The sequence below is a fragment of the Geospiza fortis genome, unplaced genomic scaffold, assembly GCF_000277835.1.
Source record: "Geospiza fortis unplaced genomic scaffold, GeoFor_1.0 scaffold41, whole genome shotgun sequence".
Lineage (NCBI taxonomy): Eukaryota > Metazoa > Chordata > Aves > Passeriformes > Thraupidae > Geospiza > Geospiza fortis.
In genome coordinates, this window is record NW_005054299.1 from 17,712,803 (window position 1) to 17,727,735 (window position 14,933).

The following is a 14,933-nucleotide window of genomic DNA, read 5'->3' on the forward strand; positions in this document are numbered from 1 at the left end:
CTTGGTTCCAGTTCCATTAAGCAAACATAGTGAACTTTAATCTCTTTGAATTTTGCTTTCTTGTCTTCCCCTTGGCCAAGGTAGACTATATTTAATATCCCTCCTAGCAGTGCTTTGTCTGCTCTCATTTGAGGGTTCAGATGTTTTCTCTTATGTCATTGGTAAGAGTCTAAACTCTGCTTTTATGATGTTCAGAATAATAAGTAAGAAAATAAGTAATTTCTTTATTCTAAAACAAGGCAGCAGGTACTGTTTTTAAATAGAGATACTGCTGTAGGGTGGTCTTCTGATATTTAAAGTTTATTATCTAATGTTTAAGAGGGTTAGATGTATTTTCTTACTGCTGGATCGTGCTCTGTGAAATTTTGAATCTGTTACATTATAACATTTTAAAGGTGCTACAATATTACAAGAGTTTTTAGTCCCTCCCTTTCATTGGAAAAAGTATTTTTTCAGGCTGGATTTTGGTATGTCCAGAGTGAGTTGCCTATGCTGATATTTCTTACCTGCAGAAAGAGGTAAGCCTGGTAGAACTGGGTGGCACTTGGATACATTTGAGAATTGATTCCCCCAAGTCTCGTGCCTTTCATTTATAGCAGCTTTCTTGCTCTTGAGTTGTAAATAGTGTAGTAATCACGCTTTGTAGTGTTTTTCTAATTTAGTTTGGCTGTCTTACTTGTGTCTCACTTGTCATTAGGCTTTGTCTGCCATGTGTACTGTGTATTTGAAGTTCAGGAAGCAATTCAGTATTTTCAATTTTCTGCCTTTTTTGGTAATGAAGTCTAATAAGATTTGAGAGAGGCCAAGTTTTTTTCCACCTCAGAATTAGTATTGGAAGTGATGCTAAGAGCTCATCTTCAAGTCAAGGTCAATTATACTTACCCATTCAGAAAGAGAATATTGATCACCATTCTCAAACATCTTGAAGACAGAGATTCAACAGTCTGCTCATGAAATTTCTTCTGCTCATGCTGTCCTTGATGATGATTTTTTTCACTAATGTTTAGCCTCTATCATCTTTGTCACTGGAGTCGTATCTGTTGTAGCATTCATTATGAATATGGCAAAGAGATTTTTTCAAAAAAAGAAAGGAAAGTTCTCCAACCATTTATTTTCTCAAGCTGGGTATCTCCAATCCTTTCAAACTTACAAAAGAAGAAAAAGACAAAGCACCCTTTACTTTCCCCTGTCAAAAGATCTGATCAAGTCAGTCCACAAGTTTCTTGATGAGATATGCAAAAAAAAACAGGCCCAGTAATCCTACAGATGAATTCCTCAAGCAGCTCTGGAGTCTGTACATACCATATGTGTGTATACATAGTGGAATGTTTGCACTTTTGAGCAGGAAATTGAATGAGGATTATTATCTGATTCCCAAGAACCTCTCTTACAGAATTTTTTTTCATCCTGTAACAGGGCTTTTAATTATTTCTTTCTAGGCATGGTGACTTTTGCTTATCTCTATTCAAATGCATTTTATTTTTTCAAAGTCAAGGCAGAATTTTATAGCTAAGATCTCCTAGAGTAGTTTAAAATGAAGTGTCTCCAAGTGAGGTTTTGGGATAGCTTTCTTGATGACATTTTTCAAGCGTTCTGAACTTGCACATTTAAAGCTAACCAGTGACAAGAGAAGGGGGAGGCTGTAAATTAATCAGTGCATAGTTGCCTGTGGTATGGCTTTGTTTTCTAATTCCTTTTTATCAATTTTATATTGTTCAACTCTGTCATTGTGTTGTGATTTGCTAATGACAATGGTGTCACTATTCCCAAATTCCTTCAAGAGTGCAGGAACATCTCACCTAATTGGCTTTGACTGCAGTGGCCTTAGTCTCTGACATGCTCTCTAGCTTGTTCCAGTGCTGCTTTCCTGGAACCAGGAACTGTTTTGCCTGAAGGAAGCCTGTGATTTATTTGAATAAATCCATGATTTTTGTGTTCTGTTTGTATTGCTACCAGGCTCTTGAATCCCTGCAAATTGCAGGTTTTAAATACAGTTCAGAATTACATTAACAATGTTTTCATTATATTATCTATGTTTTGAAGGAAGTGTAATGATGCTAGTTTCTAATGTGTCTTTTTGTGATAACTGAGTAAGTCAGTGTCAGCTTTCATTTCTTCTTGGTAGTACAAGAGAAATATTTATTGCCTCTGTCAAAGTGATGCAAGCAGGGGAACCTTCAGATAAACTGCTACTTAAGATGTTCGCTCCCTGGCTAGAATTAGAAAGCACTGGACGAGTCGCTCTTTGAGCCTAGTGCTGCAAACAGTAGTAGTAACACCAAAAAAAAAAAAAAAAAAAGGACATTGACTTCTGCACAGATTTTTTCACTGGCTCTTGACTATTGGAACTACAGTATCATTGAAACAAATAATGAAGCATGTATCATCAGAAAGTCATCTTTGGATGTTCTGTGAGGAAATGCCTCCTTTGTGATACAGAGGCACAGCCAGCTACAGCACTTCGGAAAAGTGCATAAGCAGAGGCTAATACTGTACACTCAAGTTCATGGTAAACTTCTTTACAGAACCTTTTAAAAAACAAATAAGAGGAAGTGAGGTATCTCAAGTTTAGTACAGACTTTTTCTTGGAAAAGTGTTGGAATCTTTCAGCAATGCAGGGATTATGACTATTCTCTTGTATGGAAAAAATGGTAAGGACATTTTTGCTGCTGAGCGATAAACAAAGTGATACACAAACTAAGGTTTGACTTACTACCAAATGAAGCTGTCAATGTCTGTTTTCTCTAATGTGTCTCAAATTCTCTTTGAAGTTTGAGGAAAATTGCTTATTTATGAGCTGTTTAATTTCCAGGAAACTCAAAAGTGTTATTTGCTAGAACTGTTTTTTCCCCCTCTTCTCCTGAGGTCTGCTTGGGATGTACTTACTGTTGTGCACCAAGGATGTGTGGTTTGAGACTGAGAGAGGGGAGGTACAGCCTTCTTAGTGGATCTCAGTTAGAAAAGACCCACCAAGAAATGTCTTAATGGAATAGCTGTTATGAAAAGATACATAAATAAATATAGTGATAAAATCTCCCATCTCTTCAGATCCCAGGAATACTGCTTTGTACATTACCTAGACCTGGGGTACATTTTCCCACAGCACAATGCACTGATGCTGTCCACAGAGTTATTCTGACTATTTTGGTCATTTGAGTGATTTGTTTTTCTATCTTCATAAAAGACTGAGTTATAAAGCCATTTGTTGTCAGGCCTTTCTTAGTGAGATCTCAAAAAAACCCCAAAATTGTGTGAGTTCCCTCTGTGCCTCGCATCTTTTCTCTGTGCCTCACACTCTCTCTGTGCCTCTCTATCACTCTGTTTTACTCACCTCACAGTACAGGGACATATACCTGCTTTTATCTTAGGGTTTTACTACATTTTTATTCTCAGGTGTTTTTGTTTCAAATTACCTGGATATTTTGTATAACAGGTTTTTCATAATGTTAGTCAGATGCTGAAGATCAGTCAGATAATTTTTCAGAAAATCACATTAAGGCCTATGCTTGGATTTGCCTCTTGATTTGAATCCTACTGATTTGGCTTCTTGTAAGTTCTGGAACTGGTAACAGCTCTTCTCACCCTCCCTCCCCCAGCATTATGTAAAGTTAAACATTCTTTCTCAGTGACTTAGAGCACAAGTTGAAGGAGGAGTGAGGAGCAGCTGAGGGAGCTGGGGTTGATTAATCTGGAAAAAAATGAGGCTCAGGGGTAACCTTATGGTTCTGGACAACTACCCAAGAGAACATTGTAGTGAGGTGTGGGTTGGCCTCTTCTCCAAAATAGCAAGTGACAGGATGAAAGGAAATGGCCTCAAGCTACTCAAGGGGAGGTTTGATATTAGGAATAATGTTTTCATAGAAAGGGTTGCCAAACATTGGAACAGGCTGCTCAGGGCAGTGGTGGAGTCTCTCTCCGTGGAGGTATTTAAAAGATGTAGAGATGTGGCTTTTAGAGACATGGTTTAGTGTTGGACTTGGCAGTTAATGATTGGACCTGAGGATCTTAGCACTCTTTGGTTCTATGACTTCTCTGTAAATGATGGAATTGATCTATGTCTGTCTGTAGCGGTGAATAATGGGCACCCTCCTTGAATGATTTCAAACTTCCATCAATACATTGTGTCCAGTGAAAATTTTGGACTTTGCTCTTTTGTCTGTTCACTTGATCAGTGTTTTAATTCTAGGTTTGTTGAAATAATGTGGGGAGCTCCTTAGTTAGGAGAATTCAGAGAAATTAGTTTAATTTTCAGTTATTGAATTTTAAAAGGAAGTTTAGGCACTCTGTACAGATGAGGTAGTGTAGGCCTTCATTTGACATGGTAGAATATTTTCTGTTATAAGCATAATTTGGATTATGGGAAGTGTCATAAGCGTTTTTGGTTTCTGTTGAGGTTTGCTTTGTTAATTGCCTTTTAAAACCCACCCCCACATGTTGTTTTTACCTTCGGTACCATTTGCAACTGCAGTGTTTCTGTAACTCTGTTTTGCATTTGCCCTGAAAAAAAGGAGTAGTAGTAAAGCAAAATAAGTATTCCTGTAAAATTTCACTGATTTCAGGTCCTGCATAAATACTGTCATAATTGCATAGCAGTTTAAGTGCAAACCTATCTTGTGAGTTGAATTTAGCTGTGTGCCTGTCCAAACTTTCTTCTTTTGTTGTCTGTGATGATTTTAGGTGGAGAACTTCATTTCCTTCAGATTGGAGGGACCTGCGATGACATCGATGAAGCTGATATACTTGTAGATGGATCCCTTACCAAAAGTGTAGACCAGTCATCAGAAGGCACCAAGCCCTTATCCAACCCTTCTAGTCCAGGCATTACAGGTAAATTGCACATGTGTACGTGGATCAAAACACTTTTGTCGTTTTTGAAAGCTGCATCTGAACAGGACTTGCCATTATTTAATAGCATACTGCCTGATTATTTTTTTGCTGCCCAAAGTTAGAATTCTGTAGTTGCTGTATGTCTGTCACTACAGCAGTTCCTGATTAAAAAAAAAAGAAACAAAACAAAACTCTGACTTTTTCCAGTCTCTAAGTGTGATTTTAAGTGTGGCAGACTGTATTTGTGTGACCCTGATTTTATTCCTCAAGTGTTAGTTGAAAGAAGGAAGAGATGCTTTTTGTTGTAAGTTGATTTGTAAGCAGCATTACAGCAGTTGCTTTGGGGTGTGAATTTCTCCTGTTCCTCCTCTTTTTCACCAAAGAGGCCATTCCTAAAGTTTGAAGATCACTAGAAAACAAAGTGTTGTACATATACGAGGGGGGGGAACGTCTATGGCTTTCTTCTCTACCCTTCTTTTGCTAATGGCAAATAAAGCCAAAAAGAATATAGATTTTAAGGATGTTCTTCAATGGATGCATTCCCTGTATAGTAGCTTATCAGCAGAGATAAGTGAATTCCAAGCAAATGGTAACTCACTATCCTGATGAGTCAAATAGATGATCATTACTGTTTAAATTCTACCAGGACTATAAAGGGACTTTTTTTTCCTTTTTTTTTAATGTTGTTCCCATCCAGCCTTCAGTATAGCCTTGAATATGACTTACTGGAGTAAGAGATTGATTTATTTATGTATAGACTTCAAAGTAGCTGTATCTTTAGGTTGTCCACAAGCTGCAGGTCCTCCTTTAAGTAGCCATATAATTTAGACGTTGTAGTGTTGCTTGATTTTGTTTTGTAATGGTTTCCAAAAAGTTGTTAGGTATACAGGAATGATCAGATAAACTGAGAACTATTTTGCTGCAGTGTCAAACTGAGTCACTAAAAGCTCTCAGAGAAGCAAATAGTCATAAGAAGCCAGTGCTGAAATGAGGGATCTGGGTGGGAGTTGTTGAAAGCAAGTTGCTGCAGAACTCTTGAGGATACTAAAGTCAATAATACAGGACTCTTGGCATATATGAGAATGATTGATTGTTAGGGCTGTGTAAACCTCTTCAGTACTGAGATTGTCAGTACTTGTGTGAATCGTGATCAGCCTTTGATTTATAATGTCAGTGTTGCTTCTCTTTTGGTGTTACATACTGAAAAACAGAAAAAGTGTTTTCTTCCACTTCTGTCTTAGCATGTTTTTCAGACAGAGACACAGCTCAAGAGAAAGGCTTCTGTTTGGGGAAATGAAGTCCTACAACAAGCAGAAACTTCTACTCATACATTGTTCCTTTATATTGTGGTCTTTGTGCGTTTATTTTTCTCCATTGTTTAGATTCTAGAATGTGTTTCTTGCGTTTTATTTTCTAGCCTGGATTTGCATATTATATTTTATTGTTTTAAGAGAAAATAAGTTAATCATATAGCAATCTTAGATTAGTGTTTCCTTTTAAGGAACAGAGGGTTTTTTTGTGGTGAAGTAATCTAAAATAATGCCTTTTTTCAAAGTGACTTAAAAAAGAATATTCATCTTCCTGACTAGTTTAAAGCCTGTTTTCAAGTTTGGTGTTAGAACTTTGTCTTGTTATAACACTTTGTTAGAATATAATAAAAGTCTTGTAATTTTTAAAAGAAGCCAAGTATACTTGACAGGAGTGAAAAGTTAAGTCCTTAATTTTTCAGTTTTGGGCATTGATTACATGTATGTAGTTGCTGTGAATACTCTGAATTTGGATATGTTTCTGTTGGAGGAGGAAGGAGAATGAAGCAGAAAAATCCAGTCTGCTCAAAGATAGGCTTGTTGTACATTTTGAGCAATGATCTCACTTCTCATTGCAGTGTCATCCAGCTAATGAGGTTCACATTTGGCAGTTAAGAAAGTGAAGGTCTTTGCTGTATTATTGAAATTCAATTTCTAAAGCATTTCTAATTTCTTTGGCATTTTCCTGCCTCTGAAATTGGAAAGTAGAAATTATTATAGTTGCAATGAGAGTGAATTTATTACCTGTTCAAGCATCTCATCTCCAAGTCAACCTGGAGTGTTTTTCAAGATGCTCTCTAGGTTCAGACTTTGCAGTGAGGGTGGTATTTGTGTTGGTGTGTTATGATCTCCTCATCCTGAGTGGTGACAGTCATAGTCAGGTAGCAAACTTTGTCCTTTTGAAAAGCATGACTTCTTTACAAGGAAAAGACTTTCCTTCAAAACACATTTTTAAGAGAAAATGCTCAAAATACTAGAAGATATATATTGTGCATGTCTTATTTTCCCCCAGGTTTGGTTGGTAGGAGTTCTTTGCTTGGTTGGGTTTTGTTTGGGTTTTCTTGTTTTGGTTTGGGGTTTTTTTTGTCTGTTTTTGGTTTGGTTTGGGGTTTTTGTGTTGGTTGGGGGTTTTGTATGTCTGAGGAAATCTGGTTATCAATTTTTGATTTCTATTATGGTTCCTTTAGGTGTTTGACTTCCTGGGATATTTTTGTTTTCAATACTTCAATTAATACCCTTGTTTCCTTGGAACAAGGCCTAAATATAAAGACAAGAAGGCAAAATAATTGTCAAGGCCCAGTGTCTTTTAAGTGCTTAACATAAATCATGTTTGTTTTTCACTTACCCCTCTTCTAAGGTAAATTGGGAGTACCTATTAAAACTACAGTGTTCTAGTAGTCCACCATAAAACAAGTCAATATTGATAATCAGAGGCCAGAGTAATGTTTTAAACAGTGATAAAAATGCACAATAATTCCTTACGTCTGTTTTCATGAAATAATTTTTTTTTATCCGAGTCAGAAGGGATATTTAAAAAAATGTTTAATCAGCTTTACATCTTCAAAGTATAGCTGGCTAATTACTTATTCCTGATGCCTCTGGCTGAATTCCAGACAGCATGCTCAGAGATCTCAGTATTTAGAAAATTTATTCTAAGTGAACTGCCTTCAAAGGATTCAAGCTTCAAGGTTGGGATGTTTGGTTGCTTGTGTTGGATTTTTTTGTAGTTGTTTTTTGTTTTTGTTTGTTTAGGGTGGTGCTGTGGGGGGGTGGAGAGTTTATTTTTTTAACTAAAAAACCTTCATAGGACTTGTAGTTCATTTCTCCTATAGCAGTTCTGATGTATTTCAAATTATTTTTAATAGGATATTCTGGAAAAAATATCTATGTAGTAATGAATGTATGTGCTGTAATTATTCAGGAGTTGATCTTTTGGTGGACCAGCCATTCTCCCTTGAGACACTGACATCCCTGGTGGAACTGACCCGTTTTGAGACCTTGACACCACGGTTTTCAGCCACTGTCCCTCCCTGTTGGGTGGAAGTGCAGCAGGAGCAGCAGCAAAGGCGACACCCTCAGCATCTGCACCAGCAGCACCACGGGGATGCAGCTCAGCACACTCGCACTTGGAAGCTACAGACAGACAGGTACGGAGGGGAGCGGTGCATGAGGAATTGTGTGCATTGCTTAAATAGCTGGTGTAGCTGTACAACCACAAATTCCATGCAATTTAATTGATTTTAACTAGTGTACAAGTTAAAGAACATGTGTTTGCAAAGATGATAATCCCTGTTTGGCAGTTTGCATTATAGGTGTTGGTGAGATTGCCAGAGGCATTCTAGTGGACCTTGAAACAAATTGAAAAGTCAGGTTTTGAATTGGTGGAGTTTAATTTGCCAAATGTGGTCATTACATTACATAAATAGACAAGCACATTTGCCAGAACTAGAGATATTCTTGATAGTTTCTGTAAAAGTCTGATTCACCATTATTTAATCAGAAAATGCAAACTGTGGATGCCAGTGTGACTAATTAGTTGCCCTAATTTAAATCATATTGTAATTTACTTTAAAATGTGAAGGTAGAATCTGATTTTATGTCTATTCAAGTTAAATCTTTATATATGAAACATTTAAGCTGCTCCAGAGCCCTAGTAGTACTAAAGTTTAGCCGGTATTTTCATTGAAATGAGCTGCACCAACCTGGTATGTGTAGCAGGACTTAGTTTTTCACATGTGACATGAGAACCTGGAATTCCTCTGGACTCCCTAAAAATGACTAGAGCAGTGTTGCAGTCTCGTTCAAGGATTCCTTAAAACCTACCTGAAGTAGCTTTGCCTAGTTTTTTTTTTGTGAAAAAATGCTTGGAGAAGCACAATATAGATAGAAATCTTTTTTGTTTAATAAGGGATGTGCATAAGATACTACAGGATTTTTAGGTCAGACTGTTGCACATCTGTTCCACTGATGTGTAACATTTGGGTTGTCATGTAGACTTGAAATAGCCATAGAGTGAAAATAATGAAATGGCCAAAGGGTGCTAGGGAAGCTAAAGGACATGTGTGGGGCAAAAAAAGCATATAATATAAACAGCTGAAAGATAGCATGTGATCATGAAGCATTCCAGATGGGAAAACATGTAATAGATGGAGGCATTTCCAGGGCTGACACAGAACAGGAGTAGGACTTGCTTTAAATAAATATTCATAAGCTACAGTTGAAAACTTGCAATGCATTATAGGCTTTAAAGCCTTTATTTATCTTGTGGTTTTGCATTGTGTAAGTCAAATATTCTGTATGTAGCAAGTGGAAGGGAGGTGGCTCCTCCTTGCAAAATAACTTTCAGCTAAAACTATTGATTATCCAAATGTATTCAGCAGCACATTTGAAAAGTAAAAAGCTATCAATATGAAGTTACAAGGAAGCAAGCAGTGAAGGTAATAGCTGTTAATTGGAAAGGGGTAAGTGGAAAAGTAGCTTATGAATATTGTTTCATTAGAGGAAAAGAATTATGCTTGCTGCTAAATAAAACAGAGTTGTAAAGAGGAAAAGTTAGAAGTTTTGGTTTAGTACTGGAAATCTTTGACAGCTACTATATGACTCATGATGAAAATTATTAAATTACAGCCCTTTGTTCTTAGGGTAGAGTCTTAAGATTGAAAGCCATGTTAGCTCTTAAGTAAAAGTTACCTGGGAAGAATAACTGATTGATTTCTGGATTATTTTTTTGGTCTTTAATATAAGGTTCCTCTTACCTCCTTTTTGAGTGCCTCATACTGCTACCTATCACGATGTGGGGTTACAGTGTTAGATGGATGAGTAATGCAATTTGATATGGTAATTCTTTTGTTTCTCAAATAGATAGAAAGAGATAATCCTATAACTGTATTTTAGAAAATGGCATTATATTACAATCCTAATTTGTTATTTTAAAAAGACTGTGCACAAAGAAAAAAGAAAAGCAGAGTCTCATTTACCTTGCGAATTATGTAAATATCAGTATTGTCCCCTCAGGTGTAATGTAACTGAAATGTTAAATGAGGTTCATTCTTTTAAAAGAGAGGTACATGAATTCCTAATATGAATGGATGAAACAGTGATATCTGAGTTGCCTGGCTTTATCTCAAATTTATGTAGGATGTATTCAACTTACAGAGACTTATTTGAAAATATATGAAATAAGGAAGAGCTAGATAGTGATGTTCAGTTGTAGTAGAAGATCATATGGTGAGATGTTCTAGAAAAGGAAAAAGTGTGTTGGAAAATATCTTGTAGTTGAGAATGATAGCATATTGGTGCTTAGAACACAAGTATGGATTGTATGTTTTTCTTTAGAAAGATGCTATAGATTTAGAAGGGTTTCAAAGGTAGAAGAGTTCCTAAAAGACTTTGCATTGGGTTATCTATTTAGGATAGATATGCTAATATATGAGAAAATAACAAGGAAATTAATTTGTTTGCTACTTTGAAACTTTGCACATCAATAAAGGATGTACTTAAAGCAACCTACAAGATTTAAAAGAAAACCTTAAAGGGGAGTTTTTAAACTAATGGCAGAATTAGATTGTGAAGTTTATTGTCAGAGGTATAAGAGGTATATAAGATAAGATGGATAAATGTGAAACCTTTAGGGAGATTCTTTATTCCATATGCGCCTATTGAGCATGTGCTGCTCAATTCTGTCAAAAATATATTTCTGGGGTAGACAAATAACAATTGTAATTCACTATGGCTGTGTGCATTGTATACAACACATAGACTACAAAAGACTGCTGCAGACAAAGTGGTTTATTATTAATTTCTGGGCTTGTACCAGATCCTTAACTAAAACTGGATGAGCAGAATATTACTTTGTGTTTCAGAAGTCTGGGTCCTTTGAGTGTCTTACTTAGTCCATGCTTTGCATGACATAAAAAACCACCCCCAAACCTGTCTCTGTTTGGCAGGATTGGATTATGTGTTCTGCAAGGTAGAGAAAAGGCACGAGTGATTCTAAATATTTAGTGTTACAGTTGCTAACAGAGGTTTTAAGGGTTTTTTCCCCCCAGAGCAGTGGGATAAATTTTCCTTATATTTTATTTACCTGTGTTCTTTGTACAGTTAGCTGAAAATTCTTCACTGTTCCTTCTTGAATCATAACCACAAATTCTCTTGCTTCTGTCCATCTCTTTGTCCCAAAATTTCTGCTTTTCTATGCTGCTAGCTCTGCAAAGCTGGCATGCCATTTCATTACTTGTACCTGAAATCTCTTTTAAGTTGTATTACATGTGCCTGAAGGAGATCTGGCCATCAGGGATATTGTCCTAAAGAAATAAACACATTTGCACCATTCCTAATCTAGTTTAAAATGATTTTCTGCGCAATACTTTCTGTAGCATGCTATTGAAGTTAAAATACCTATTTGGGAATTAGATGTTAGAAAGATGTCTCAAAAATATTTATAGCAGCATACTCATTTTCTTAGTGCATTCAGTTATACAGCTAAATAATTATATCAAAGTTGCATTTAAAAAATTATTTACTGCTAAATTAAGGAGATCAAGAAGTTCAGTTAGTTTGAAAAATGTACACAAACAGGACAATTGACACATAATTAGTTTTATTTTCATTGCTGTTTGCTTTGAACTATTTTTTGCAAACCCCAGTGTATCAAACTGTGGAATGGATCATTGAAGGGTACTTGTCTCAAGTTTACACTTTCAGTGTAAACCAAACTTGTCTTCAAAACAAAAATGTGATTTTATAAAAGAAAGTTGCACAGGCTTCTGTGTGTGCACCTGGTAAGAAGCATTTTTCATCCTGTATGCATTATCAAATGTCCTTTAAAAATAATTTGAAAATAGTGTTTTGAGTCTCCTGTGTGTTGATTTTGTACCACTGGAAAGTGACATTAAGTGATAAGCAATGGATAAGGGCAACTTGAAAGAGATTACAAGGTGGTTACCTCTGATCATGCTTTCATACACTTCACTAACTGATAGATCTTCTTTTAGTGCTGTGTTTGGTTTTTCATTCTTGTACTTTTTTTCATGGAAACAAATAACTGTTATTTGCAGTAATATGGAAACTGTACTGAGATAAAGGTAATAGGGGATATTTCCACTTCTGCTTTCCTGTGAACATTGCTTCTCCCTGTCATATCAATTGATGTTTTAACATCTTCTTCACAAAATTAATGTGGTTATCTTGAAAGCTTTAAAGTTTGAAAGGCTTCTTCAGAAATTCATATGGATGTCAACTAACGCAAAATAACTTTTTCTTCTTGTTAAAGAGAGTGTGCATAGATGCAGAATGAACTGTGGGAATTTTCTCTGTACACTGGGTCATTGTCTTCTTTTTTCCTGACAGCAACAGCTGGGATGAGCATGTCTTTGAACTAGTTCTACCAAAAGCCTGTATGGTTGGACATGTGGACTTCAAATTTGTTTTGAATTCAAACATCACAAACATTCCCCAGATTCAAGTGACTTTACTGAAAAATAAAGCTCCAGGCTTAGGGAAAGTCAATGGTAAGAAAAAACTAGGATATCTTTAAAAATATTATTTCTTATCTCGAACTTGTGATCCTCTGTGACGTATATCAGAAAATTTGCTTGTAATTGTGTAAGTATTTCACTTTTACTGATTTATTCTCTTTCTTGGTATCATGGGCTCTTTTCAGTTATCATGCTTGAATGTAAATTAGGGAGACAAACTGGGTAAACAGTTTCAAAATCTTGACATCTATGCAGAATAAAAGTACATAGCTCAAAAAGACTGAACTCAATTATAATTCTGTACTGCATTAATCCTACAGTCATTAAAAATAAGTTGTCAATTGTAAATCATCCTAGAGATTGACTGATTAAGCAACCAGTGCTCTTTTAAGGTCTCGATGTAATAAAAAACGTAGAATAAATTATTCCAAGTCACAGAAGGAGATTATTTGCCAGTGAGAAAATAGCAAGGCTTTTCTTGATGGAAGTAAAAAATCCTGTAGCTTCCTTGGGAATTCTCTCATCATTTGGCTCAACGACTAAGCTATGTGAAGGCTGCAGTATGATTTCACCTTTTATTCTTGCAGCTTTGACAGAGTAGACCAGAGTTAGGAATGATCTTGCCTTGGGAAGACTCCTAACTGGACTCCGCATCTTACTGGCTCTCAGGGAACCTGTGAGGGGGTAGCATAAATTGAAAAGGCAGTTCTTTGATGTGAAGGTGCCTCCACTGGGATTTCCCTGTGGTGAGAGCATTTGTTTCATGTCCTGCTGCCTTGTCTGCTAGGCGTGGAAGGTATTACATGCTGCACTTCCTTTTATTGAGGCATTAATTGCTTATCTTTATCTGGCCACCTCTTTTTCAAAAGCTTTTGGGAACTGGCTATTTCAGAGAAATCTTGCTGTCAGATACTATTAAATTGCTTGCTGGATGTAAATTGTGTTGAGAAGAACAGCGAGCATGATCATAAAAGCCCTTTTTCCCCTCCTTTTCCTATTTTTTCAATTGCTAAGTAAGACCATCCCACTTAAGCACAAGAGTAACAGTAAATTTCAAAAAGGAATACAGGCATTTCAAAGATCATTAACATGCTTTCATAAAACTTCACTGTGTAGCATCTCCCAGTGTCTAACAACAAAAAATGTGTGCTGGAGATGCTCTCTTAATACTGTAAACTGGTTGTAAACCCAAGAACAAAATATTCTAGCATAGTAATATAGTTTGAGAAACACCTATTCTTTTAGGGTTTGAGATGGTTTAGATTTAACAGAAGTGCTAGCTGTGACTGCAGGACAGCAGTCAACAGGTGCTCTCTCAGTTTTTTCATTTTTGTTAATCCTTGCTGTAAAACCTGAATTTTAACATGGAGAAGAAATTTGTTCTATCAAAGAAAAAACTAGAACAGTCTGAACAAATAGTTCCGTGAGTTGGTAATTCCTTGGAGACATTTGATTTAGCTGTGAACTAAATTGCCAGAGCTTTCTGTGAATGCTTTTCAGCAGAGCATACTGATCAGAAGACATGATAGAGCTCTTCCAGAAAATGACATTTCACTTCCTTGCATGTAATATACTGGAATTTGCTTTTTTTATGTTACAAGGAGGAAAAAGCATCAAATGGGGGGTCAGGCAATCTGTTATGGCCTGGGGAATGTGAGAGCACCTGCAAGGCAGCCTTGGCAAAGTCTTTTTTCTTTTTTGTTCATAGGGCTGGAGATCCACAACTAACCAACGTCTTCTCCAAGTGTAACTGCATTGCAGTTGTTTCTTTCCCTTTTTCAATTTCTTGAGTTTTGGAAAAGGACTTTAGTGACATTTGCCTTTTTTCTTTGCACTATTGAATAAAATAATAGGGCACTAATGATTTCATTATAAGGGAAGACAAAGCTAGGTAATTTATATCTGTGATAGATCTTAACCAAGGGAGAAGTAATATTCAACATTGTTTGGCTCTTACAAATGTATAAAAACCTCAGACTGAAATTCGATTAACTCCCCCTCCAATTTCTCTCCTTCCAGAGGAGGAGAGAAAGGAACTAAAATTGTAAGATAATGAGCTGTAGGGAAGATGTGCAGGGCAGAATTTGTTCAGTCGTTTTTTTGTATGACAGGAGCCCTGGAAACAGTTAAATATGTAGTGTGTAGTAATGGGAAGGCCAGAGGCATAAATCTTCTGGTTGGGAATTAGTGGGTTTGGTCTGGCAGTTAATTCACTGTATATGCTTCTTGTTAATTTGCTTGCATGTCCTCTTCATTTATAATTCATGTGATCCATTTAATTGGAAAAAGGGCTGTGTTTAAGTATTACCAAAATAATGTTTGA

At 36.3% G+C, this 14,933-nt stretch overlaps 1 protein-coding gene across 1 annotated transcript in view; it reads left to right on the top strand.

Annotated features, from left to right (window-relative positions):
- BIRC6 (baculoviral IAP repeat containing 6) overlaps positions 1-14,933 on the top strand; it is a 164,111-nt gene that overhangs the window by 19,725 nt on the left and 129,453 nt on the right. Inside the window, exons 12-14 of the mRNA XM_031059804.1 lie at positions 4,678-4,827; positions 8,056-8,281; positions 12,483-12,643. Of these exons, the coding sequence (XP_030915664.1) occupies positions 4,678-4,827; positions 8,056-8,281; positions 12,483-12,643 (537 nt within the window). The remainder of the gene's footprint in view (positions 1-4,677; positions 4,828-8,055; positions 8,282-12,482; positions 12,644-14,933) is intronic.